The sequence below is a fragment of the Neovison vison genome, chromosome 6 (assembly GCF_020171115.1).
Source record: "Neovison vison isolate M4711 chromosome 6, ASM_NN_V1, whole genome shotgun sequence".
NCBI classification, from domain to species: Eukaryota; Metazoa; Chordata; class Mammalia; order Carnivora; family Mustelidae; genus Neogale; species Neogale vison.
In genome coordinates this window covers 216,737,507-216,762,137 of record NC_058096.1, presented here as the reverse complement: position 1 = coordinate 216,762,137, position 24,631 = coordinate 216,737,507, and the positions used below count along the sequence as shown (strand labels likewise).

At 53.7% G+C, this 24,631-nt stretch overlaps 1 protein-coding gene across 3 annotated transcripts in view; it reads left to right on the top strand.

Moving 5' to 3' along the window:
• The window catches only part of SLC44A2 (solute carrier family 44 member 2), a 28,082-nt gene extending 4,215 nt beyond the window's left edge, over positions 1 to 23,867 (top strand). Inside the window, exons 1-22 of one of the 3 annotated variants that reach the window (XM_044254209.1) lie at positions 10,110 to 10,217; positions 10,722 to 10,770; positions 12,851 to 12,924; positions 13,042 to 13,126; positions 13,659 to 13,743; positions 13,938 to 14,048; positions 14,126 to 14,186; positions 14,294 to 14,417; positions 14,540 to 14,623; positions 14,730 to 14,842; positions 17,976 to 18,107; positions 18,202 to 18,301; positions 18,389 to 18,481; positions 18,672 to 18,756; positions 19,344 to 19,606; positions 19,691 to 19,785; positions 20,430 to 20,533; positions 20,646 to 20,719; positions 20,808 to 20,878; positions 21,061 to 21,149; positions 22,299 to 22,383; positions 22,837 to 23,221. In XM_044254209.1, the coding sequence (XP_044110144.1) occupies positions 10,181 to 10,217; positions 10,722 to 10,770; positions 12,851 to 12,924; positions 13,042 to 13,126; positions 13,659 to 13,743; positions 13,938 to 14,048; positions 14,126 to 14,186; positions 14,294 to 14,417; positions 14,540 to 14,623; positions 14,730 to 14,842; positions 17,976 to 18,107; positions 18,202 to 18,301; positions 18,389 to 18,481; positions 18,672 to 18,756; positions 19,344 to 19,606; positions 19,691 to 19,785; positions 20,430 to 20,533; positions 20,646 to 20,719; positions 20,808 to 20,878; positions 21,061 to 21,149; positions 22,299 to 22,383; positions 22,837 to 22,958 (2,136 nt within the window). In that variant the 5' untranslated portion in view covers positions 10,110 to 10,180 and the 3' untranslated portion in view covers positions 22,959 to 23,221. The other 2 variants (XM_044254212.1, XM_044254211.1) reach the window with 2 other exon arrangements.
• Positions 23,868 to 24,631: the final 764 nt, after the last annotated feature.

Here is a 24,631-nt window from a genome sequence, read left to right as displayed (position 1 = left end):
TTATTTATTTGACAGACAGAGATCACAAGTAGGCAGAGAGAGGAGGAAGCAGGCTCCCTGCTGAGCAGAGAGAGCCAGATGCGGGGCTCGATTCCAGGACTGTGGGATCATGACCTGAGCTGAAGGCAGAGGCTTTAACCCAATGAGCCACCCAGGCGCCCCAACATCTTAATCATTTTTGAAGTTGTACATTTCAATAGTGTTAAGTATAGGGGCGCCTGGGTGGCTCAGTCGGTTAAGTGATTTCAGCTTCGGTCATGATCTCAGGGTCACCTGAGTTCAAGCCCTGAGTTGGGCTCCATGCTGCGTGGAGCCTACTTAAAAAAAAAAAAAAAAAGTGTTAACTTTATTTGCATTGTTGTGCTGAGGCCTGTTTTTGTAAAGCCAATAGACTAAGAATGGCTCCATTGTTTATAAATTATTGTTAAAAAAAAAATTAAAAGGAATATGTAACCAAGATGATATGTGAACCACAAAGCTTAAAATCTGAAATATGTGACCTTTACCAGAAGAAAATCTGCAGAGCTTAAGTAAGGACCTTCCCATTACCCCCTAGAAAGTAATCTTATGCTCCTCCCCAGTCAATCTCCAGAGGGAGACTTGTTTTTATTAATTAAAAAAAAAATTTTTTTAAGATTTTTATTTAGGGGCGCCTGAGTGGCTCAGTGGGTTAAGTAAGCCTCTGTCTTCGGCTCGGGTCATGATCTCAGGGGCCTGGGATCAAGTCCCACATCAGGCTCTCTGCTCAGCAGGGAGCCTGACTCCTCCTCTCTCTCTGCCTGCCTCTCTGCCTACTTGTAATCTCTGTCAAATAAATAAATAAAATCTTTAAAAAAAAATAAAGATTTTATTTATTTGACACAGAGAGAGAGAGAAAGAGACAGCGCAAGTGAGCACAAGCAGAGGGAGAGGGAGAAGCAGACACCCTGCTGAGCAGGGAGACCAACCCGGGGACTATCCCAGGACCCTGAGATCATGACCTGAGCGGAAGGCAGACAGGTGCCCCAGGAGACTTGTTTTTACATAAGATTTTAATCTCTTATGTAATAAAATTAATATATTCTCTCTATAGGGGCAGAGGAGTGCTGAAAATTAAAAATAATCCCTCGGGGCACCCGGGTGGCTCAGTGGCTTAAGGCCTCTGCTTTTGGCTTGGGTCATGATCCCAGGGTCCTGGGATCGAGCCCCACATGGGGCTCTGTGCTCCGTGGAGAGCCTGCTTCCTCCTCTCTCTCCCTGCCTGCCTCTCTGCCTACTTGTGATCTCTGTCTGTCAAATAAATAAATAAAATAAAAACAAGCCCTCAACCACCCGGAATATTTTAGCCTTCCAAGTAAAAGAGCCCTTTGCATCCTCTCTGCCAGCTGTCCTCATCCCAGAGGTGACGCGACCAGGAAGCCCCTTGCAAGAGCTTAGCCTGTTAATTTCTGTGTATTTTTAAAAGTTCCTCAGGCTGGTTTAATGACAAATGGTACTGTTCCCAGAGTGGGATACTATGTTGCCTTGTAAAAAAGTTGAAGTAGTTCTAAGCCACCTCTCTGATGGGAAACAAGGACGGATTCTGTTAGCGTGTGGAAGAACAAAGTTAGGAACAGCGTGTGTAACAGAACAGGGTGTGTGTTGGGAGAGCGGTAAAGAGCTACAAATTTGCTTATGCATGTGTACTTAGACTCTGTCTGGAAGGAGGAAAGGGAAACCAGGGAGAGGAAGTTGGGCTCTTGGCCAAGGGCGAGAGGGAGAGTGATTTTCCTTAGTCTTTAGATTTGTTCTGGTTGAAGTTTTTTACCCCATAAGCATAGGATTTACTTAACAGAAGCGAGTAACCTTCAAATGGTTACGAACATGTGCGGGCATCGTGAGCCAGGTTGTGTTCTAGAGCCCGGAGACCGAGCAGGTGTTGCAGTTCTGGAGAGGGAAGCAGACAAGGTATTAGCATTAAGATACAGGAGGGATGGTCTTAGAATGGCAGGAAAGGGCCCAGGAGAAACATGATGCAGGAAAGAGGGGTAGGAGTCATCTGTAGGGCCTGGAGGCAGAGTTGAAAATTTTAAGACCACCCGAAGGTGACCAGAAGCGGGAGGGAGGGAGCCGTGTAGAATGTTTCAGGCAGAGGGCATGGCCTGTGGACTTGGGCTTCTGTTCTGAGAGCGATGGGAGCCATTGAGAGTTCTGCGCAGAGGAGGGAGCTGGCCTGACTCAGGTGCTCACAGGTGCCCTCTGGCCTCTGTAAGGTGCAGTGGCAGAAGTCAGGAGACCCAGGACCAAGGTGATCGCACTTATCCCGGTACATGGATCATTAGGTACCAAGGTGCTAAGCAAACAAGCGTCTACAGAAAAGCTTACCACGGAGTTCTGACTCTCAGCCAGGTTCTAGAACCCAGCATCGCCTCTACTCCTGTCTTCTTCCTTTCCCTGTACCACCTGTACCCTTTGTGTCCCTGAACCTTTCATCTACCGAGTCTCAGTTTCTCCATCCATGAAATGGGGTTAACAACAGTATTGGCTCCCTCTTGAGGCCGCCTCCAGGGTTCAGTGAACCGTTGCCGGTAACACTTAGCCAAGAGCTTGGTCCCTGGTAAATGCCCAGGGTGTGGGGGTGCACCACGGAGCATAGAGTTCAAAGGCATGGTTGTCAGGAGCAGAGTTCAAATCCCAGCTCCTCCTGGCCGTGTGATTTGGGGCAAGTCATGAAGCATCCCTGTGCCTTGGTTTCTGTATTGGGCCCTCTCCGCTCAGAGCCTTGTGAGGATGACAGGAGCTTCTAGAAATAAATGTCTGCTTTGGTGCCCAGTGCAGGCCCAGCACATAGTAGGGGCTCTGTCTTTTACTCTTAGCGTTGTGACCAGGAATGTCACTCTTGGCTTTCCTACCGGGACGCTATCCCTAGACTCTATCAAAGGGACTCATGTGGGTGGCTGGGATCCCGTTCCCCAGGCACAGATGTCTGGGAAGGCAGGGGTGAGCCGGCCCGGCTGCGTGGGTGAGGCCCTGGGCTGCTATAGAGACTTCCGTGGAGACTTGGCCGGAATCTGGAGGCTGTGGGGGTTGGGTGGTACTTGACGCCCTGGCCCTGGCATTACGACCGAGCAGCCTGGATCGGTTTCCTTATCTTCTACAGGCACTGCACCGGCTGGGACGGCCTTTGTGCCCAGCGCGGCCATGACCCAAGGGCTGCCTCCCCGACCCAGCCTAGGGTATTGGCCCAGCTTTCCCGCACCTTCTCCCCTCACTGTTCCATCTTCAGTTCTGCCTCCCTCCGTATCTGCTGAGGGAAAGGCCTGGGTTGGATCCAGAAGGGCCTTGGTTCAGTTCACACAGCTCCGTCCCTCACTGGCTATGTGGTCTGAGCCTGTGGCCTCATTTTGCCCTCTCTGTCAAAGGGGACCACGCCCCTCGTTAGTGTTTGTTGCGCCTCAGACCTGTGCTAAGTGCTTTTTGAGCGAATTCTGACAACACCCACGAATTAAAATGTCAGTATTAATTCCACTCTCCAGATAGGAAGATGGCAGCCTGCAGAGGGAAAGGGCGTGTGCATCCCCCTAGCCCTCCTGGGGGCAATGAGAACCACTCCTGGTTGTTACAGAGAGAGCATGCGGGGGCACCCGGGTGGCTCAGTGGGTTGAGCATCTGACTTCAGCTCAGGTCATGGGCTCAGGGTCCTGGGATCGAGCCCCAGTCTGGGCTCCCCACTCAGCAGGGAGTCTGCTTGTCCTTCTCCCTCTGCTGTCTGTCCATGCTTGTGCTATCTCTGTCTCTTTCAAATAAATAAAATCTTAAAACACACACACACACACAACAAAGAAAGCATGTGAAATCCACTGGCACGGCATCGGGCTCAACACTCGGTTCAGGGCCTCGAGACCAGGGGGTGGCAAGCTGTTTCTGCCAAGAGCCAGAGAATAAACATTTTCAGCTCTGCAGGCCACGTAAGATCTGTCCCTACTACCCAGCTCTACTGCTGAAGCCTGAAAACAGCCACAAACAACATGAGAAGGAACCAGCATGGCCCGGTACCAAGAACAATTAACTTACAACTGCCGACATTTGAATTCCAGATAATTTGCACATGACAAAATAGCCTTCCTCTTTTGATGGTTTTCAGCCCTTCAAAAATGTAAAGACCATTCTTAGTTCTGGGTCATCTGGAGACAGACCGTGGGTGGATTCCTGCCCACCACCGTCGCATGATAGTTTGTCAACCCCTGGTTATGCTGTGTGGCGGGTGGAGTAACAGTCCCCGCACTCCAAAGATGTCCGCGATCTAACTTCTGGAGCCTGTGACTATGTCACCTTACAGAACAAAAGGGAATTGCGGATGAGATTAAATGTAGGATCTTTTTTTTAAAAAATATTTTATTTATTTATTTGACAGAGAGAGATCACAAGTAGGCAGAGAGGCAGGCCAAGAGAGGAGGGAGCAGGCTTCCCACCGAGCAGAGAGCCCGATGCGGGGCTCGGTCCCAGGACCCTGGGATCATGACCTAAGCCATTTTTTAATTTAAGGCATCTTTTAAAATATTTTTTTAAAGATTTTATTTATGGGCGCCTGGGTGGCTCTGTGGGTTAAGCCACTGCCTTTGGCTCAGGTCATGATCTCAGGGTCCTGGGATCGAGTCCCGCATCGGGCTCTCTGCTCAGCAGGGAGCCTGCTTCCTCCTCTCTCTCTCTGCCTGCCTCTCTGCCTACTTGTGATCTCTCTCTGTCAAATAAATAAATAAAATCTTTAAAAAAAATAAAGATTTTATTTATTTATTTGAGAGAGACAGTGAGAGAGAGCATGAGAGAGGAGAAGGTCAGAGAGAGAAGGAGACTCCCCATGGAGCTGGGAGCCCGGTGCGGGACTCGATCCCGGGACTCCAGGATCATGATGTGAGCCAAAGGCAGTCGTCCAACCAACTGAGCCATGCAGGGGTCCTTGTGGTTTCTTTTTTTTAAAAATATTTTTTTAATTTATTTGACAGAGAGAGAGATCACAAGTAGGCAGAGAGGCAGGCAGAGAGTGGGGGGAAGCAGGCTCCCCCCACAGCAGAGAGCCTGATGTGAGGCCGGATCCCAGGACCCTGAGATCATGACCTGAACCAAAGGCAGAGGCTTAACCTACTGAGCCACCCAGGTGCCCCTGGGTGGTCATTTGTTACAGCAGCCCTGGGCATCTCATCCAAAGTTAAACCACAAGCTGGGTGGGTAGCCCTACTCTGTGGCTTACCACGGGTACACAATTCGCTGGGGGTCCCCCATGTCTGCGTCCCTCCAATGGAGGTAAGGACAGGATTCATCTAGCAAAGTTGCTGTGACATTTTGGAAAAGTGCCTGGCACATGGTAAGGGACGGTGCAACCGAGGAATCAGGGCATCTCTCCTGTTACTAGTTTGCAGTGTTGTTGCAAAGACTCAGCAAGTTCTCATCCTGCGGGTTTGGATCAGACTCAGTGATCAGAATCCAGGAGTATTCAACCTGCCCCCCTCCTGCCCTCACTCCTTGCTAACGTTAATGAGAGCTCCTGAAACCCATCAGATGGCTTTAACCACTGTTCCCTCTGGTATTTCTTGAGAGATGTCAATACCAACGCCAAGCCTGTGGCAGGTGCTCCTCTGTATCTTTAGTTCCATCTCACGGAGAGACAACTCAGTTTCAAGCAGCAAGATCATGGCCCCACTGTCCTATCCACAGCCACCAACTTCTCTCAGAGTTGAAACCTCTCTCTGTGTCTTGCCCTTCCCAGCCTGGCCAGGTCACCAGGTCATGCTCCTGCTCAAAGACTCTCAGTGACTCCCACTCACCCATCAAACCTAGAGTAGGGACCCTCCACTTGTTGCTAGGTAGCTGGGCAAGCCACTTCCCCTTGCTGAGCCTTGGTTTCCTCCACTGTAAAATGGGTTGATGGTAGGACGTCCAGTATAATGAGGACAGAGCTAGAGTCTGATAGGTACTCCCCAGCCAGCACCAGCCACTTTTTTTTTTCCTTACGATTTTATTGATCCGAGAGTGAGAGAGAGACCGTGAGAGACAGCTCGAGCATGAGTGAGGGGAGGAGCAGAGGGAGAGAGAGAAGCAGACTCCCAGCTGAACACAGAGCCGGACAGGGGGTTCGATCCTGGGACCCTGGGATCATGACCTGAGCAGAAGGCAGACGCTCAAGCAGCTGAGAGCCCCCCAGGCACCCCAGCTGTTTATGGTTTCTTCCCCTCTGCCAGTCTGGCTGCCTTTCAAGGGATACAGGAAGCCTCCTGTACTCCCTTATCTCTTCTCCACCCTTACCGGTCTCTCCTATCGGATGGTGGAAATACGTTCCTGTGCTTTCCCTTCATACTCGTAATAGTTCCGAGTTTTTATCTATTTTGCGTGATTAATGCATGTGGAATTTATTTGGTATGTGTTGGGGGTGAGGTTAACTTTTTTCCTTCCTATTGCAATCAAGGCTTATGATGAATTGATTTATCCTTTCCCTGCCCACTGAAAATTCCACATTTATCATGTATTAAATACTTTATATATAAAATTCACAGATTAGTTTCTTAAATGCATGCACCTGGAAACCTCTAAGCAGTGTTTTTACTCTCAGCCTTAGCTAGCTTTCTTTCTTTCTTTTCTTTTTTTTTTAAGATAGTATTTATTGGGGCAGCTGGGTGGCTCAGTGGGTTAAGCCTCTGCCTTCGGCTCAGGTCATGATCTCAGGGTCCTGGGATCAAGTCCCACATCAGGCTCTTTGCTTGGCCGGGAGCCTGCTTCCCCCTCTCTCTCTGCCTGCCTCCCTGCCTACTTGTGATCTCTCTCTGTCAAGTAAATAAATAAAATTTTTAAAAAAGATACTATTTATTTATGTGAAGGAGGGCGTGTGCATACACACTCAAGCTGGGACATGGGCTAGGGAGGGAGGGGGAGCAGAGGGAGAAAGAGAATCCCAAGCAGATTCCAAGCTGTGCAGAGTCCCGCAGGACTCTGAGATCATGGCCTGAGCTGAAATCAAGTGTTGGACACTTAACCGACCGAGCCACCCAGGCGCTGCCAGTCTTAGCTGTCTATAAATGGTTTGTGTACTGTGGTTATTCACTCAACAAACACTGAGTACCAGGTGGTATTTTGGGCCCCGGGAACAGTTGTTAACAGAACAGACATAAATCCCTGTCCTTGTGCTGGGAATAGGCAAGGGGGCAGACAATAAATAAGCCATATGTAAATGGGGTGATGGGGTCAAGGGGAAAGGGATGCTGTTTTGGATAGGATGGTCAGAAAAAGCCTCTCTGAGGAGGGGATGATTGAACAGAGGCCTGAATGAACTGGAGCCACATGGACATCTCTGGGAAGAGTTTTCTAGGTAGAGGGAACAGCCCGTGCAAAGGTCCTGAGGTGAGACCTTACCTGGTGAGTTTGTGGTTTGGTTAATGAGGCCAGTGAAGCTGAAGCAAACAAGCGAAGGGGAGAGAGGCAGGGGACCCAGCAGAGCATATGGGGCCTTATGGGGCATGGTGAAGAGGGGGTGGAAGCCATGGAAGGTTCTGGGCAGAAGTGTTAACAGCCTTCTCTGGCTGCTGTGGAGGGAACAGACAGTGAGGGGAGGGGGAGGGTGGGAGCCAAGAGAGCAGGGTGGAGGGAGCTGCCTGCACTGGTCCCGGCAGGAAACCACAGCAGTGTGACAAGGGCTTGGGTTCTTGATAAATTCTGAAGGCAGAGCTGAGGGACCCCAGGTCTCTGGTCTGAGCACTTGGGAAGAGGAAGCTGCCTTTTCTGAGCCGGGGCAGGGTGGGGACCACCAGGGGCTTGCCTGTGGCTATGGTGAATGTGAGACCTCTGGGAGACAGGCGTTACAGGGGTGCACAGCCCTGGGGACCAACGTTGATGGATCGTCAGGGTGGAGCTGGTGGCTGGAGTCCTGAGTCAGCAAGAGTGTCCCCAAGGGACCTAATGTAGCTGGGAAGAGGCTGTAGCCTGTACCTGGCTTGTTTTATTTATTTATTTTTTTTTTGTGGTCCACTGCTTGGACTAGGTGGGTAGAACCAGCCAGCCTTGGGGTTGGCAGAGACCACAGGAACCACAGGGTTTCTTTGGGAGGCCTGGTCACCCAAGGGCGTGGCTTGGCGCCTTGAACCTCCCCTGTTTGCTAAAGACTGTGGGCCAGGGGTCAGGCGGGGCTTCCATAGCTGGAGGCCCTTGGGGTGGGGGGGAGGCGCATCGCTCTAGGGACAAGCTGAGTTAGTGACCAGAGAGCCCCACCAGGAGATGCTTGACTTTGAGGTAGCGCAGTTACTGAGCACCAACTGTATATGACCACACTTTCGAACCCTGTTGGTGACTGTGCCATGGCACCAACGGTCATCGACCACACTACGAAGTATATCGCTGACCTCCAAAGCTGTTGGGGGCGCAGTGACAACGGCCCCGTGATTGAGGGAGCATACAGTTGGCTTGGGGAGTGGATGGTTGGTGCGTAAGAATACAGTAAGGGGGGTATAGCCAGCTGTGTGCCCCTATGCTGACTGTATACCCTCACACTGGCTATACAAACAATTATTTGCCAACTGTATACCTTGCACCAGCTGTATACCCCCACTCCTGCTGTGTACCCCACACTGACTAAACACCCCCATGGCAACTGTCTACCTCTTTGTTGGCTGTATGCCGCCGCACCAGCTGTGCCGCATCCTGGCGGTCCCCTCGTTCCTCGTACCACGGCAGTTAAACACCCTGACCCTGACTAGGGTGTATCTGCACCAACTCTAAATTTCTCTGCCAACTGTATACCTCCTGATATCCTGTGATGGGTCTGTGACCAGTCTTGGTTTGCTACTATTGAGGGGGCTCAGGGTAGGCAGGACACCGACTGAATTGTCCTCTGGCTTGGATAGGGACAGAAGGAAATGTTGGAATCTAGGGCCGTTTGGTCAGGATGTCAGCTCTCCAAGAACAGACCCACAAAATTGGTTCTCTCATCTGCCACCATGCTTAGTGCCCAGCCCTGGGCCAGCACCCAGTATGTGCTCCATAAATACTTGCTCTACAAAACAGTGGCTTCAGGATTCATAATCAGGCTATGTGAAGGGATGGGGAGCTCAGGTGTCTAGTCTTGGGGGCCGCAAAGTGCCAGGCGGGGAAGGGGCATCTGGGTGGCGAGTCTCATTTTGCCAGTCTTCAAGAGACTAGCAATGTAGGTGTTTGGGTTTTTTTTTAAAGATTTTTTTAATTTAATTTTTACATTTTTAAATAAACATATAATGTATTTTTATCCCCAGGGGTACAGGTCTGTGAATCGCCAGGTTTACACACTTCACAGCGCTCATCATAGCACATACGCTCCCCAATGTCCATAATCCCACCACCCTCTCCCGTTCCCCCTCCCCCCAGCAACCCTCAGTCTGTTTTTTGAGATTGAGTCTTTTATGGTTTGTCGTGTTTTTTTTTTTTTTATTCCTTTTTTAAGATTTTATTTATTTAGTCATGAGAGATGAGAGAGAGGCACAGGGAGCCTGATGTGGGACTTGATCCCAGGACTCCAGGATAATGACCCGAGCTGAAGGCAGACCCCTTCACCAACTGAGCCACCCAGGCGGCCCGCGATGTGGGTGTTTATATGGATTCTCCTGATGTTTCATTTGGCATTTCATTTTTTTTTTTTAAATGCAGACCGAAATAAAACGGGTCCACCGGCTTGAGAGTTTGCAGCGCCAATACTCTATATTTGGGAGTTTGGGTTCAGCCATCTGCCTGTTTTGCGGTGCCTATATCTAGAGTTATCTCCCTGCGTGCCTCAGTTTCCATACCTGGAGAATGGGGCAGCAAGAGGCGCCCTTGCTGAGCTGAGAGGGGGCGCAGGCGGTGTCGCCTGGTTGGGACGTAGGGGAGCGCCGGGGGTGCGGGGTGAGGCCAGAGTTCCCCGGTGGGGGCTGGGCAGTTGGGAGGTGGGGGGGGCGGAGAGGGCTAAATCGGGTGGCCGGTGAGTGGCGGGAGCAGCTGCCGCCCCGCCCGGCCTCCCCCTTCCCTCCCCTCCATCGGCCAGTCCATCCCGAGGCTGCCGCTCAGGAGGGCCGGTCAGACCGGTTTGGGCCGCCCCGCCTGGCTCCGGGCTGGGAGGAGCCGCCGCCTGTCGGTCGGTCCGTCCCTCCCACGGGACACCCGCGCCTGCAGACCCCGCGCCGAGGGGGGCTTGGAGCAGTCGGGCGGCCGCGGCGGCCGGACTCCCGCGGGGATGGGGGGCGAGCGGCAGCATTACTACGGGAAGCACGGTAGGCAGCGCCCCCCTCCCGCACCCGAGCCCGGCCTCTCGGAGGGGGCAGCGGGACGACCCGGCCGCGAGCAAGAGCGGGGAGCAGAATTGCCCATCCCTGCGGGTCGCCCCCCGCCCTCGCCCTCTCCGGGAGCTGCCTCTCAGCGCTCCCTCCAGACCCCCTCCACGGAAGGGCCCCGTCTCCGGAGGTCCCCGCCATGTACCCCTGCGGGAACCTTCTCCAGATCCCACCTTAGACCCTCGCCTCCCTCCCCGGCTCTCAGTCCCCAGTCCTGCCTCCTCCCCAGTGTCAGCTGGTAACTCGGGGCTGTTCGACCGGCACGTTGGCTCTCCCTGCCTAGGCCAGCCTGCCCTGGGGGCTGGAGGGGCGGTGAGGCGGGAAATGCCGCTGGGTCTCTGGATTTCACTCTTCCCCAGGGTGCGAGACACCCCTGGGAGCTTCTGGGAAGGGTGGTCTCGCAGTCCCTTCTCGGTCACCCCGCTCCGTCTTGCTGACTTTCAGGAACACCACAGAAGTATGACCCTACCTTCAAAGGACCCATTTACCACAGGTAAGGGCTCTGGGTTCCCGGGAGGGGAGGGGTCTCCGCTAGCACTGCCTTCACCCCTGTTTCTTTACCCCCTAGTCTCTCTTTCCTCTCCAGCAGACTGGTGATCAGTATTTGAGATTTGACAGTTAAAGAACTAATTTCTTTCATATGCAGAGTCTGTCTTTAAATTTTTTTGAGATTTTTATTTATTTACTTATTTGAGATAGAGACTGTGAGAGAGCAGGAGGGGAGAGGGAGAAGCAGGCGCCCCACCAAGCAAGGACCCTGACTTGGAGACCGAGCCCAGGATCCTGAGATCATGACTTACAGCAAAGGCAGACACTTAACCCAACTGAGCTGCTCTCCACCCCCCAGGCACCCCCAAAGAGTCTTTACAAATGAATTGTCAAACTCAGGCAAAAGACTGGAAGAGAGAATTTCTAGAACAAGAAATACTGTAGACAGTGAAGTTAATGGGGAAGTGCACAAATTCACCAAACGTCAAGGAATGGGATTTGAAACAATGCAGAATAGAATGGCCCCATCACAGACCCGCAAAGATTTAAAAAAGTTGGCATATATGCTGCTCTGAATCTAAGTGGCTCAGTATATTTTGGAGGGAATTTGGAAATACGAAAAATTTAAAGAACTATTTGTTTGAGAGAGAGCAGAGAGTACATGCTGGTAAGCATGCGCACAGGTGCATGTGAGTGGGGGGAGGGGCAGAGGGGGAGAGAGAGAGATTATCCCAAGCAGACTCCGTGCTGAGCCGGGAGCCAGCCTGGGGCTCAATCCCATAACTATGACCTGAGCTGAAACCAAGAGTGTGATACTTAACTGACTGAGCCACTGAGGTGCCTCAAAATATGAATTTTTTAAAAAATACTTATTTATTTGGCAGAGAGAGAAATCGCAAGTAGACAGAGAGGCAGGCAGAGAGAGGGGGAGAAGCAGGATCCCTGCTGAATAGAGAGCCCCATGCGGGGCTTGATCCCACGACCCTGAGATCATGACCTGAGCAGAAAGCTGAGGCTTAACTCAATGAGTCATCCAGGCGCCCTTCAGAATACGAATGTTTTTAAAAGATTTTATTTATTTATTTATTTGACAGAGCACTAGTAGGTAGAGCAGTAGACAGAGGCAGAGGGAGAAGCAGATTCCCGACTGAGCAGAGAGCCCGACTTGGGGCTCAATCCCAGGACCCTGGAATCATGACCGGAGCGAAGTCTGCTTCTCTCTATCCCTCTGCCTCTTCCCCAGCTTGTACTCTCTCGCTCACTCTCAAATAAATAAATAAACTCTTACCAATAAATAAAAATAAAATAGTTTAAACTTTAAAAAACATTAATCCAGGGCGCTTGGGTGGCTCAGTGGGTTAAAGCCTCTGCCTTTGGCTCAGGTCATGATCCCAGGGTCCTGGGATTGAGCCCCGCATCGGGCTCTCTGCTCAGCAGGGAGCCTGCTTCCTCCTTCTCTCTCTCTGCCTGCCTCTCAGCCTACTTGTAATCTCTGCCTGTCAAATAAATAAAATCTTAAAAAAAAAAACATTAATCCCCGTTGCTATTAAAGGTGGGGGGGTGGGGCGCCTGGGTGGCTCAGTGGGTTAATCCTCTGCCGTCGGCTCGGGTCATGATCTCAGGGTCCTGGGATCGAGCCCCACATCGGGCTCCCTGCTCAGCAGGGAGCCTGCTTCCTCCTCTCTCTGCCTGCTTGTAATCTCTCTCTCTGTCAAATAAATAAATAAAATCTTTAAAAAAAAAAAAAAAGGTGGGGGGGGATGGGCATTCTCAATCAAAAGAGAACTGAACATTGTGGCCAACTGCTTCAAGAACAGGGTAGCATTAGGTATCAAAATGTAAGGAGCCCCTGGCTGGCTCGGTCTGTAGAGCACACCAGGGCTCCTCATCTCAGGGTTGTGAGTTCGAGCCTGGTGTTGGGCATAGAGCTTGCTTTAAAAAATAAAGAAGTAAAATGTACAGCATAGCACTAAGGAACAGGCGTCCAAATAACACATAGAACTGGGCATGTGTGCCGGGCAGGATGGGGTCCATGACCCCAGGGCCCCAAGTCTGCCATCCTGATGCTGTTCTCCATTCCCTAGGGGCTGCACGGACATCATTTGCTGTGTGTTCCTTCTCCTGGCCATTGTGGGCTACGTGGCGGTAGGCATCATAGGTGAGTGGAGCCGTGCACAGGGTTGGGGTTCCAAGGTGGGAGGACAAGCCACAGCCTCTAGGGCAGACATGGTGCTGAGGAATGGCAGTGCCTCAGTGTCCCTGGATCCCTCCACAGCCTGGACCCATGGGGACCCTCGGAAGGTGATCTACCCCACCGACAGCAGAGGAGAGTTCTGTGGGCAGAAGGGCACAAAAAATGCGTGAGTCTGTCTCCTTGGGGGGAGGTGGGACTGGAGAGATGTGGGCAGGATGGCTTCATGAGCACTGGGGAGAAGGTTCTAGGCTTCCCCCACCTCTATCCCTCTGTTAGTCCAGTCAGCAAGTACTTAAAAAGCTCCCACCGTCCCCAGCTGCTGTTCTCGGCCTCGAGGACACTGCACTAAACGAGATATTAAGAGTCTTGTCCTCTGGGAGCTCACGATGGTAGGGGAGGGAGAGAGAGGTGACCGATCTGGATCTGACGTCAGGTGGGGTGAGCTAAGCCGGTGAGCTAAAAGCCAGTTCAGTCCAGGCTGTGCCACTCCCTGGCTGTGTGAGCTAGAATGAGTGTCTCAACCTCTCTGGGCCTCGTTTTCCTGGTCTCTGAGATGGGGATCATCACAGTCCCACCCTCGTGAGGCTGTTGGGATGGTTCGATGAGCCAGCCCGCAGAGCTTCGGGTTGCTTGCATTAGATATTATATGTAGGGAGGTTGAGAAATCCTGAGTTTTCATCTCCTTTCCCCAACCCCAGGAACAAACCCTTCCTGTTCTATTTCAACATTGTGAAGTGTGCCAGCCCCTTGGTCCTGCTGGAATTCCAGTGTCCCACCCCCCAGGTAATTTGGCGGTGCCCGGATCTTCTTTGCTGCCCCTGCTTTCCATCCCTGGGTCCTTTTCTCCCCACTGGGACTTCTCTCTGGGAGAAGCAGCTTTCTTTTCCCCTGGTGAATGGGAAGCAGGGCCTCTGTCCTGCGTGGGGATGGGGTGTCTGTCTTGATCCCGCCCAACCCCTGCCTCCTGTCCCCGCAAGATCTGCGTGGAGAAATGCCCCGACCGTTACCTCACCTACCTGAACGCTCACACATCCCAGGACTTTGAGTACTACAAGCAGTTCTGTGTGCCTGGCTTCCAGAGCAACAAGGTGTGAAGCGAGCCTAGGGAGGGGGCGAGGTGGAGGGTGCTGGCCTGGGGCATGAACCCCTCTCCCTTTCTTGCTAGGGGGTGGCTGAGGTGCTTCGGGATGGTGACTGCCCCGCCGTGCTCATCCCCAGCAAACCCTGTGAGTCTGGGGTTCTGCAAACTTGGGGGGAGGAGGGGGTGGTCAGCAGGGATGGGGGGAGGTTTCAGGGGCTCAGCCTGACTGGTCTGATTCCCTGCCGCACGCAGTGGCCCGGCGATGCTTCCCAGCCATCCACGCCCACAAGGGGGTCCTCATGGTGGGCAACGAGACGACCTACGAAGACGGGCATGGCTCTCGAAAGAACGTCACAGAGCTGGTGGAGGGTGCCAAGTGAGGACCGTACCGCGGCCCACCACCTCGGGGTCCTGCTCTCCCAAGTGGGCCGGGGCGTCCCCTGGGGCTGGCCCAATCAGGGAGGGGCCCTAGCACGAGCCTTGTCTGCCTGTCCACAGGAAGGCCAACGGGGTCCTCGAGGCGCGGCAGCTGGCCATGCGGATATTTGAAGATTACACGGTCTCCTGGTACTGGATAGTCATGTAAGTGGGGAGGGAAAGCACCCCCCCTCCGGGTCTGTGGCATCTGGGGCCCATGAGAGGATGCCGGCTGTTCATCCCCCCCCCCGCCCCCCCATTTTCTCCCCAGCGGCCTGGTCATCGCCATGCTGATGAGTCTTCTCTTCATCGTCCTGCTGCGCTTCCTGGCCGGGGTTATGGTCTGGGTGATGATCATCATGGTGATTCTGGTGCTGGGCTACGGTGCGTCTCCCCCTGCCTGCACCCTCCCCTCACAGCCCTGCACTCTGCAAGATGCCTCTGCCCTCTGACCTGACCCTGGCCTTCGAGAAGCTTGTCCTAAGCCATCTTTCATTTGGCATATTTGTGACGATGTTCATCTCAGCGTTGTTTGTGGGAGTAGGCACTTGGAAATAACTTCCGTGGGTATCGATGGGGTAGGAGTTAGATCATAGAGTTCCAGGTGGGAGCCAGAGCCGCATTTTGTCTGCATCCCCAAGCAGATCACTTAGCACAGTGGTTAAAGATGTGTGCCTGGCACCAGACTTGGGGGATGGGTGCTGGGGGTGGCGGGGCTGGGGAGGTAGTTTAAATGCTAACTCTGCCCAGTCCTTCCTCTGTGACCTTGGGCAAATGACTCAACCTCCCCATGCCTCAATTTCTTCCTCTATAAACTGGGGATAATGAGTATTTACTAGTTAGGCGGCTTAATGAGAAAAAGTATACAGGTGAGATGTGGAGGAAGGCCCTGTAGATCTCAGGTCTGTGGAACCCAGAGGCAGTGCACAAAACCCAGGGCTTCACGTTCTGATTGTTCGGATAAACTTTCCAGGGGAAGGATGTCTCATAGGCAGCCCAAGGTGAGGACACAGATACTAAAATATTCATGCTAATGGTGGGTTCTCGCTGGGCGCTAGCATTTTAGGCAAATGGTTTTTGTTTGTTTTTTAAGATTTTCTTTTCTTTTTTTTTTTTAAAGATTTTATTTATTTATTTGAGAGAGAGACAGTGAGAGAGAGCATGAGCGAGGAGAAGATCAGAGAGCGAAGCAGACTCCCCATGGAGCTGGGAGCCTGATGCGGGACTTGATCCCGGGACTCCGGGATCATGACCTGAGCCGAAGGCAGTCGTCCAACCAACTGAGCCACCCAGGCGTCCCTTAAGATTTTCTTTTCTTTTGTAAGGTTTTATTTGAGAGAGAGTGAGTGAGTGAGAAAGAGAGAACATGAGCTGGAGTGGGAGGTGCAGAGGGAGGGAGAGGTAGAGGGAGATCCCAGGACCCCAGGGACCTGAGCTGAAGGCAGATGCTTAAAAGACTGAACCACCCAGGCGCCCCTAAGATTTTATTTTTATTTTTATTTATTTATTTGTAAAGATTTTATTTATTTATTTGACAGTGATCACAAGTAGGCAGAGGCAGGGGAGGGGAGGCAGGCTCCCTGCCAAGCAGAGAGCCCAATGTAGGGCTTGATCCCAGGACCTTGGGATCATGACTCGAGCCGAAGGCAGAGACTTTAACCCACTAAGCCACCCTCGTTCCCCAGATTTTATTTTGAAGTTCTCTCCACCCAGCGTGGGGTCGAACTCACAACCCTCAGATCAAGAGTCACATACTCTTTTTTTTTTTTTTTTTTTTTTAAAGATTTTTATTTATTTATTTGACAGAGAGAAATCACAAGTAGATGGAGAGGCAGGCAGAGAGAGAGAAGCAGGCTTCCTGCTGAGCAGAGAGCCCGATGCGGGCCTCGATCCCAGGACCCTGAGATAATAACCTGAGCCGAAGGCAGCGGCTTAACCCACTGAGCCACCCAGGTGCCCAGGAGTCACATACTCTACTAAATGAGCCAGCCAGGCATCCCTGGTTGTTTTTGTTTTTGTTTTTACTTAATCTGCATTTTACAGATTCACTCTACAAAGAGCTAAAGGGAATATTGAAAATACATAATGCCACCACACTGAATGTTAATACCCACATCCTCAGTCCCCACTCATGAACCGTAGCTGGGTGGCAAGGAAGACTTCAGGCCCCAGGGCATCCTGGCCCCTAGCCACACACTCATGTATGCCTGTGTGCTCAACCCTGGTTCGAGTGCCGGTGTCCCAGGCCGTTTTCTGGGTCCTGGGAGTGTGGGCAAGATGGACAAGAAATAATAAACCAGGGCTCTTGGGTGGCTCAGTTGGTCAAGCGACTGCCTTCGGCTCAGGTCAGGATCCTGAAGTCCCAGGATTGCGTCACACATAGGACTTCCTGCTCAGCAGGGAGTCTGCTTCTTCCTCTGACCTCTCCCCTCTCATGCTTTCTCTCTCTCAAATAAATAAAATAAAATAACATCTTAAAAAAAAAAAATGATGACGCTTGGGTGCCTCAGTGGGTTGGGCGGCTGCCTTCAGCTCGGGTAATGATTCCAGGGTCCTGGGATCGCGTCCTGCCTCGGGCTCATTGCTCCGCAGGGAGCCTGCTCCTCTCTCTGCCTCTCTGCCTGCTTGTGTGCTCTCTCCTCCTCTCTGACAAATAAGTAAGTAAGTAAGTAAAATCTTAAAAAAGAAGAAAGAAGGAAGCTCAGGGGAGTCTGCAACTCTTGATCTCAGGGACATGAGTTGGAGCCGCACGTTGAGTGTACAGATTACCTAAAAGTAAAATCTTAAAATAAATTAATAACTAAACCAGAAAACCCTCTAGAAGGTCCAAGCAGAGAGAAGGGGCTAAGAGGCTGAGTATGAAGGAGTGGGGTTTGAAATGGGAGAAGCTGTTTGAATGGGTCTCATTAGAGGGTGACCTTTGAGGGGTGCCTGGGTGGCTCAGTCCATTAAGCATGTCCGTGCAGCTCTGGTCATGATCCTGGGGTCCTGGGATCGAGCCCCACGTTCGGCTTCTTGTTCAGTGGGAAGCCTGCTTCTCTCTCTCCTTCTGCCTGCTGCTCCCACTGCTCGTGCGCTCGCTCTCTCTGACAAATAAATATATGAAATTTTTAAAAAGAAGAAAAAAGAATGTGACATTTGAGTAGAGACAGGAGGGTGTGAGAAATCCAGTACTAAGCAGCGGGAACAGCAAGTACAAAGGCTCGGAGACAGGGCGCCTGGGTGGATCATTTGCTTAAGCATCTGACTCTTGATTTTGGCTCAGGTCATGATCTCGGGGTCCTGGGATCGAGCCCCAAATTGGGCTCCATGCTCAGCGGGGAGTCTGCTTGGGACTCACTCTCTCCTTCGCTCTCTCCCCCTCCCCCTGGCTTGCTCGCTCTCTCCTCCTCACAAATCATGAATCCTTGCAAAGGTTCAGAGGCTTTGGTTCCTGCTTCTGCTAAATGGGGGTGCTCCCACCTGCTTTGCAGTGTAGGGTGAGCATCCGGTGGGCTAAGGTCGGTCCCTTGTGCAGGGATATTTCACTGCTACATGGAGTACATGAGACTGCGGGGCGAGGCCGGCTCCGACATCTCCCTGGTGGACCTTGGCTTCCAGACAGACCTCCGCGTGTATCTGCACTTGCGGCAGACATGGATGGCCTTCAGTGAGTCCCAGCCCCCCCAACCCTGCCCCGGAGAGGCCTGGGAGGGAGCGGGGACAGGCGGCTGGCAGACTCGGCCCCCCTCTGCCTCCCGCAGTGGTCATTCTGAGCATCCTTGAGGTCGTTATCATCTTGCTGCTCATCTTTCTGCGGAAAAGAATCCTCATCGCCATCGCGCTTATCAAGGAGGCCAGCAGGTGGGTGGCAGGGTGCCCCCGGGGGGCTGGGCTGGCTGGTCCTGGGGCTGCTCAGGTCCTGATGCCTGCGTCTTATCTCCTCCCCAGGGCTGTGGGCTACGTGATGTGCTCCTTGCTGTACCCACTGGTCACCTTCCTCCTGCTGTGCCTTTGCATCGCCTACTGGGCTAGCACTGCTGTGTATCCATCCTGAGACCCGGATCCCTGACCCCCGGGGGGCGGCTAAGAGCCGAACTGGCCTACATGTAACCTGCAGCTCGGCGGCGGGGGGGCAGGGCCAGAACCCAAACCTGGTGGGGGAAATGGATCCTTTCTCACAAGCCGCCGGGGACTCTAATCCCAAACCTCAGGTTCCTTAATGAACCTCCAGCTTCCTGTCCACTTCCAATGAAGCTGTCTATAAGATCTTTGATGACGGCACCTGCCAGTTTGCCGGGAAAACCTGCAACCCTGAGGTGGGGATCGCCTCTTTCCCCAGCAGCCCCCAGACCGTCTGCAACCTCTTATTCCCCACTTGGGGACCATTCAGCAAACATTTGGTGCCTGCTGTATGCCTGGTGCTAGATGTGGGAAGCAGGGAGGGGAAGAGATCCAACTTGGCAGCCCCCAGCCCACCCTGAATCCTGACCACCTGCCTTTCTCCCTTTGACTTCATTTCCTGCCCCGTACCCCTCCTTTAACCCAGTGATGGCCAGGTCTTGCCTCTAGAACCCCTTCCTTGCCTTTCACAAGCCCCTCTGCTGACCCCTGTGGTCTTCATACTGATCTCTGCCACTCTTGTCCTGTCTACGTGAGCACTGTCCTCGAATGACCCCATCCTGATCTCCAGGATAGCTTATCGTGCCTTACTGACCCCTGTAGAACCAATGATCCTGTCTTGCTTTTAGAAGCCCCTATACTAGACCCCCATCCCTTGACTTAACCGGTGACTCCCACGACTCCTATCACACCCCACGGTCTCTCGGACCCAGACCTGATTCCCAGAAGCCACTCTGAACCCCTGACCCCAGTGTTGTGACCCAGCCTTGCATCCTTCCCACAGACCTTCGCCTCCTCCAATGAGTCCCGCCTGTGCCCTGGTGCCCACTGCCAGTTTGCCTTCTACGGAGGTGAGTCGGGCTACCATCGGGCCCTGCTGGGCCTGCAGATCTTCAATGCCTTCATGTTCTTCTGGCTGGCCAACTTCGTGCTGGCCTTGGGCCAGGTCACGTTAGCTGGGGCCTTCGCCTCCTACTACTGGGCCCTGCACAAGCCCGACGACCTGCCTGCTTTCCCGCTCTTCTCTGCCTTCGGCCGGGCGCTCAGGTGGGATTCCAGCTGGGCTAGGGGTAGGGCGAGGTGGGGTGGGGGAGCCTTGGCGTGGCCACTGACCGCCCCCTTGGCCTTCAGGTACCACACAGGCTCCCTGGCCTTTGGTGCCCTCATTCTGGCCATCGTGCAGATTATCCGAGTGATGCTGGAGTACTTGGATCAGCGCCTGAAAGGTGCGGCCCACCGGTGGCCTGCTTTGGCTGCTGGGGCGCAGGGCTGAGGGCAGGTGGGGGATTGGTTTCCGGGGGGCTGGTTAAGGCGGTGGGACTATGATGGGTTTCTGCTTGGGGTGAGAAGGGTGGAGTGGGGAGTTTGAACAGTTAGTTCCTAAGGTGGAGGAACGGCTGAGGGAGCCCATTGGGTGGAGTTCTTACTTCGGGGCGGGGCGAGGCCGAGAGGCCTGAGCCCCTATTGGTTCCTGAAGAGGCAAAGGTTTGTCTGTGCAGGGAAGGGCAGGGCTGAGGCGTGTTTCTTTTTGGCAGCGGTGGGGTTGGGATTGGTTATTATTTGGGGCGGGGCCAAGGGGGAGGCAAGGATTGGCTGCTGCTTGGGAGGCGGGGCCTAGATGGTAGTATGGGTCGTGATTGGTTCGTCCCTGGAGGCTGGATTGAAAGGCTTCATGATAGGCCCCTTCCAGGGGTCTGGGCTGAGAGTCCTGGGCTGGTTTGGTTCCTGCTTGAGTGAGGGGCGGGACCCCGGGGATTCTGGATCAAGTGTCCTCTCCCTGTCTTTTGAGTAGGCAAGGTGGAGCGGTGGGGTGACCCTACCGGGGGTCTCTCCTGTCTCCTCACTTCTGCCTCCCTCCCTTCTCTCTCAGCTGCCGAGAACAAGTTTGCCAAGTTCCTCATGACCTGTCTCAAGTGCTGCTTCTGGTGCCTGGAGAAGTTCATCCGATTCCTCAACAGGAACGCCTACATCATGGTGAGGAGGCCTGAGACCCAGAACCAGCCCACCGCCAGCTCCCACTGGGGATGGGGAACCCTTCTTTCCAGCCAGTGGGCCTGATCCCCCCTCCTCCTCCCCCTCTCTCCAGATTGCCATCTACGGCACCAACTTCTGCACCTCGGCCAGGAATGCCTTCTTCCTGCTCATGAGAAACATCATCAGGTCAGGGAAAGCACGGCCCTCGGGCTGCCTCTCTCCTCCCCCAGGCCCTGAGGCTGCCTTCATATCTGCTTCTCACTGTCCCCTGCAGAGTGGCCGTCCTAGACAAAGTTACCGACTTCCTTTTCCTGTTGGGCAAACTTCTGATCGTGGGTAGTGTGGGTGAGTGCTGCTGGCCAGCCTGTGGGGCTGTGGGAGCCTATCAGGGTGACTTGTGACGTGCTGTTGGGTCCACACGTCTTCATTTGTGACTAGTGCCATGTTCTCTGAGGTCTCGTGGCAAGGGGGAGGGGGACTTCCTTTAGTCAGAACTCTCATCCACCTGGGTTTCCTCTCTTCTTTAGGGATCCTGGCTTTCTTTTTCTTCACCCACCGGATCAGGATTGTGCAAGACACAGCGCCGCCCCTCAATTATTACTGGGTCCCTATACTGGTATGGATCTTTGGGGATGGGTGGGGGGTCCAGGGAGAAGGAGGTGCTGGGGTCTCCTGGTCTCTTGACTAGACACATAGGGATGGTGGTCAGAGGTGGGGGATTGATGACTTATTTAGTCCACAGACATGTAGTAAGCACCTACTGTGTACCAGGCCCCAGGGAGAGGAAGGGCTTCTTTCAAGAGGACCTTACCTTTCAGAGGCAAATAGACCTCCGTGAACAGTGACCTGGGTGGGTGTGTGATTATGAACTGATCCGTGCCAGTCTGTGCCTGTGCCACAGGGGAGTGGTACAGGGAACTGTTAGAGCTTGTGGTGGAGGATGTGGACAACTGTGGAAGGCCAGGTGTCTTCACCATGGATATGGATGTGGATGTCAGATCTAAGATCTGAAGGAGATATAGGGAGCCTCTGGGCACAGGGATCAACAAATACAGAGGCCCTGAGGTGGATCTATGCCAGGAACAATGAGGAGACTGATGTAGGGGGGCAGAAGTGGGGATGACAGGGAGGTGGTGAGGCCCTGAAGGAGTAATGTCATCACCTTGAGAACATTGCAGGCCTTGGAGCCCCGTGACCTAGATTTTTATCTGAGTTCTCTATTTGCTCACTCTAAGATGAGTCAGTTTGGACAAGTTATTTAATCTCTCCTTGGTCCACTCATTTCAGTCTGTAAATGTTTATTAGATACCTGCCAAGGGCCTGTGAGTCTCCAGATTGTTGGGGGTGTGGCCGTAAGTGGGACAGACACAGTCCAGTGGGGATGAGGGCATTATGCCTGTCATGCCCTAAACATGCATAAAATTGCAACCAGACGAAGGTTTCAGGGGACAGGCATGCGGTGCTAGGAGAGCATAAAACAGGGTCCAGATGTCATAAGCAGCTTTTTGGAGGAGGTGGTATCTGAGGACTTGATGTTTGAACTGAAAACAGAAGGATAAGAAGACAAAAATTGACTTAAGTCAGGACAGCAGCCTGTGCAAGGGCCCTGGGGTTAAAGAAAACCCGGGGCATGAATGGCTGAACTTAGGCTGTTATTCTGAGGACTTATCAGCAGGGAAATAACAGGATTGAGCATGGGAGGGTGTGGTATGGAGGGAGTTGATCTAGGAGCTGGGGTGGAAACAGCTTGGTTTCCCTTGCCTAGACGGTGATCATCGGCTCCTACCTGATTGCGCATGGATTCTTCAGTGTCTATGGCATGTGTGTGGACACGTTGTTCCTCTGCTTCTGTGAGTGACCCCTTAGCCCAGCCCTTGCCAGGCTCTGACTGCCTTCTCCCCTCTGGGCATAACATCTGATGGGGCTATGGCTGTGTGTTCAAGGGCCATGCACCCCCAGCTTCCCCAGGGGACTGGCTGTTCCGCATCAGAGGGCCCTGGCAAGCCTTCTCGGCCTCCTCCCTCCGCTCGGGGCTGGTCCGTCCTGTTGTCCCCTGGTCCAGGCTGCAGCTAGAATGCTGTGCCCCTGGGCCCTCGGCCTGGAATTTCTGGCGTTGTTGGGGCGGGGGTCTGTGGCCGCTACTAACTCTGGTCTCTCCATCTGTCTTTTTTTTGTTTTTTCTTTTTTTCTTTTCTCTTCCTCTACTCCATGCCTGCTGGCTTCCCTGTTCTTCCCTGCCTCCCTCTTTCCCTCCCTTCCTGACCACCCCATTTTCCCCCTGCCGGTTCCTGGGGGGAGCCCAGGTGAGGACCTGGAAAGGAATGACGGCTCTCAGGAGCGACCCTACTTCATGTCGCCCGAGCTGAGAGACATCCTGTTGAAGGGGAGTGCGGAGGAGGGGAAGCGGGCAGAAGTCGAGGAGTAGAGAGGGTGGGAGGCGTGGGGGCCAGGCAGGCCTCCTCGTTTCCTCCCCGTAGACCGGGGGTGCATGCGGGGCTACCCTGCCTGGGGAGTGTGGGGAGCGTGTGTGTGTCCTGGTCCCGAGCCCGCCACAGTCTGCCCCTCTCCGCTCCCAGTGTCTTGCTTCCTAACCCTCTGAGGCTTCTCTGTGGCCCCCGTTCTCCCGCCCTGTCCCCAAAGTCCCCTGCCCATGGGCTGCCCTCATGCCACCATCTCTGGGGCCTCTCTCCGCAGTGGAGGACCTGGAGAGGAACGATGGCTCAGCCGAGAGGCCTTACTTCATGTCTCCCAACCTCAAGAGGCTCTTGAACAAGACCAACAAGAAGCTGGCGGAGTCCTAAAGACCCCCGCTCTCCCCCGCCCCCATCTCTCCAGAAGTCTCACACTGGGTGCTCGGCAGCTGGGTCCGAACCTCTGGCCCCCGGGGCTCACCGGAAGTCCCATCACTGCCGCCTCCCCCTACCCCCCCTGCCCAAGCGTCCAGTTACAGCTGGATTTCAGGCACGCGGAGGAATTGGGGCCTCTCCTCCCTGTGCCGCGAGTTTTCACGGCGGTGCCCCGAGACTGCACAGGTCACTCCAGGCCTTAGGATGGGGAGTAGGCGGTGAGGCCTCTTTGAAGTCTGGCATGCAGGGTGGCCCCGGCCTCTGGGGGCCTCTTCGCCTCTTAGGACGGGGCGGTATTTGTGTCTGCAAGAGTGATGGCCAATGTAAGCTCCGGCTAAAGTGAGGCCCCCGTTGACTTGTGGCTGCTCTGGCCAGGACCGAGCCCCTTCACGGCCGAACAGCTGTCTCATGGGCTGCCACGCGCGTTGATTATTATTATTATTATTATTTTTTAACCTGGACATGCATTAAAGGGTCTGTTAGCTTTTTTTCTGTCTCCAGGGCTGAGATGGGGCCAGCTGAGGCGTGCCTTCTGTCGTCCCTGCCGAGGGTCCCCTCCCTGTGCAGCCTGGCTGGGGTGGGAGGTGTGGCCAGGTGGGAGTGGTTCCTGGCGTGGAGGAGGCCACAGAGGAGGCCACAGCAGGGGTGTTGTGGAAGGAGAGGGAGTAGTGAGTCTGTCAGGGGAGGGCTGCGGGGAGCGGACCGGTGTGGACAGACCAGAGCCTGAGGGAGGGGTCTGGTAATAGCTGCTTAATGGAAACCTGCTGGCCGGCCGGCAGAGTCGGGCCCAGTTTCCCCCCTTCTGCCAGTTACTGACACAGCTCTCTTTGTAAGAGAACGAGCCGCTGAATCCACCCGAGGGACGCTGTCAGGGGAGGGGCTGGGGGCAGATGCTGTGGACACACTGGGCCCCACCCCCCCACCCCGTCACACCTCACCTTGAGGGTCCTTTTGCCAAATTTGTTGAACTCTGGGGACCTGGTCTCCCGGTTCCCCCTGCGCCATATCCCCGGGCCCCTGACTTCACATCCTTGCTCATCAGCACCACGGCAGCATCCCAGAGAGGGAGGAAACCCAGCCTGGGGTCCCAGTCTCCTGTGCCTGCCGCCAGCCCTCAGCAAACAACCCCCCACCCCGTTCTGTCTGCACACTCTTGCGTGTTAAATGCATTCCAACCACTAATAAAGTGCCTATTGTACAGAGCCTGGGCCTGGAGTGTTTGTGGAGGGAGTAGGAGGCTGGTGGGGGGAAC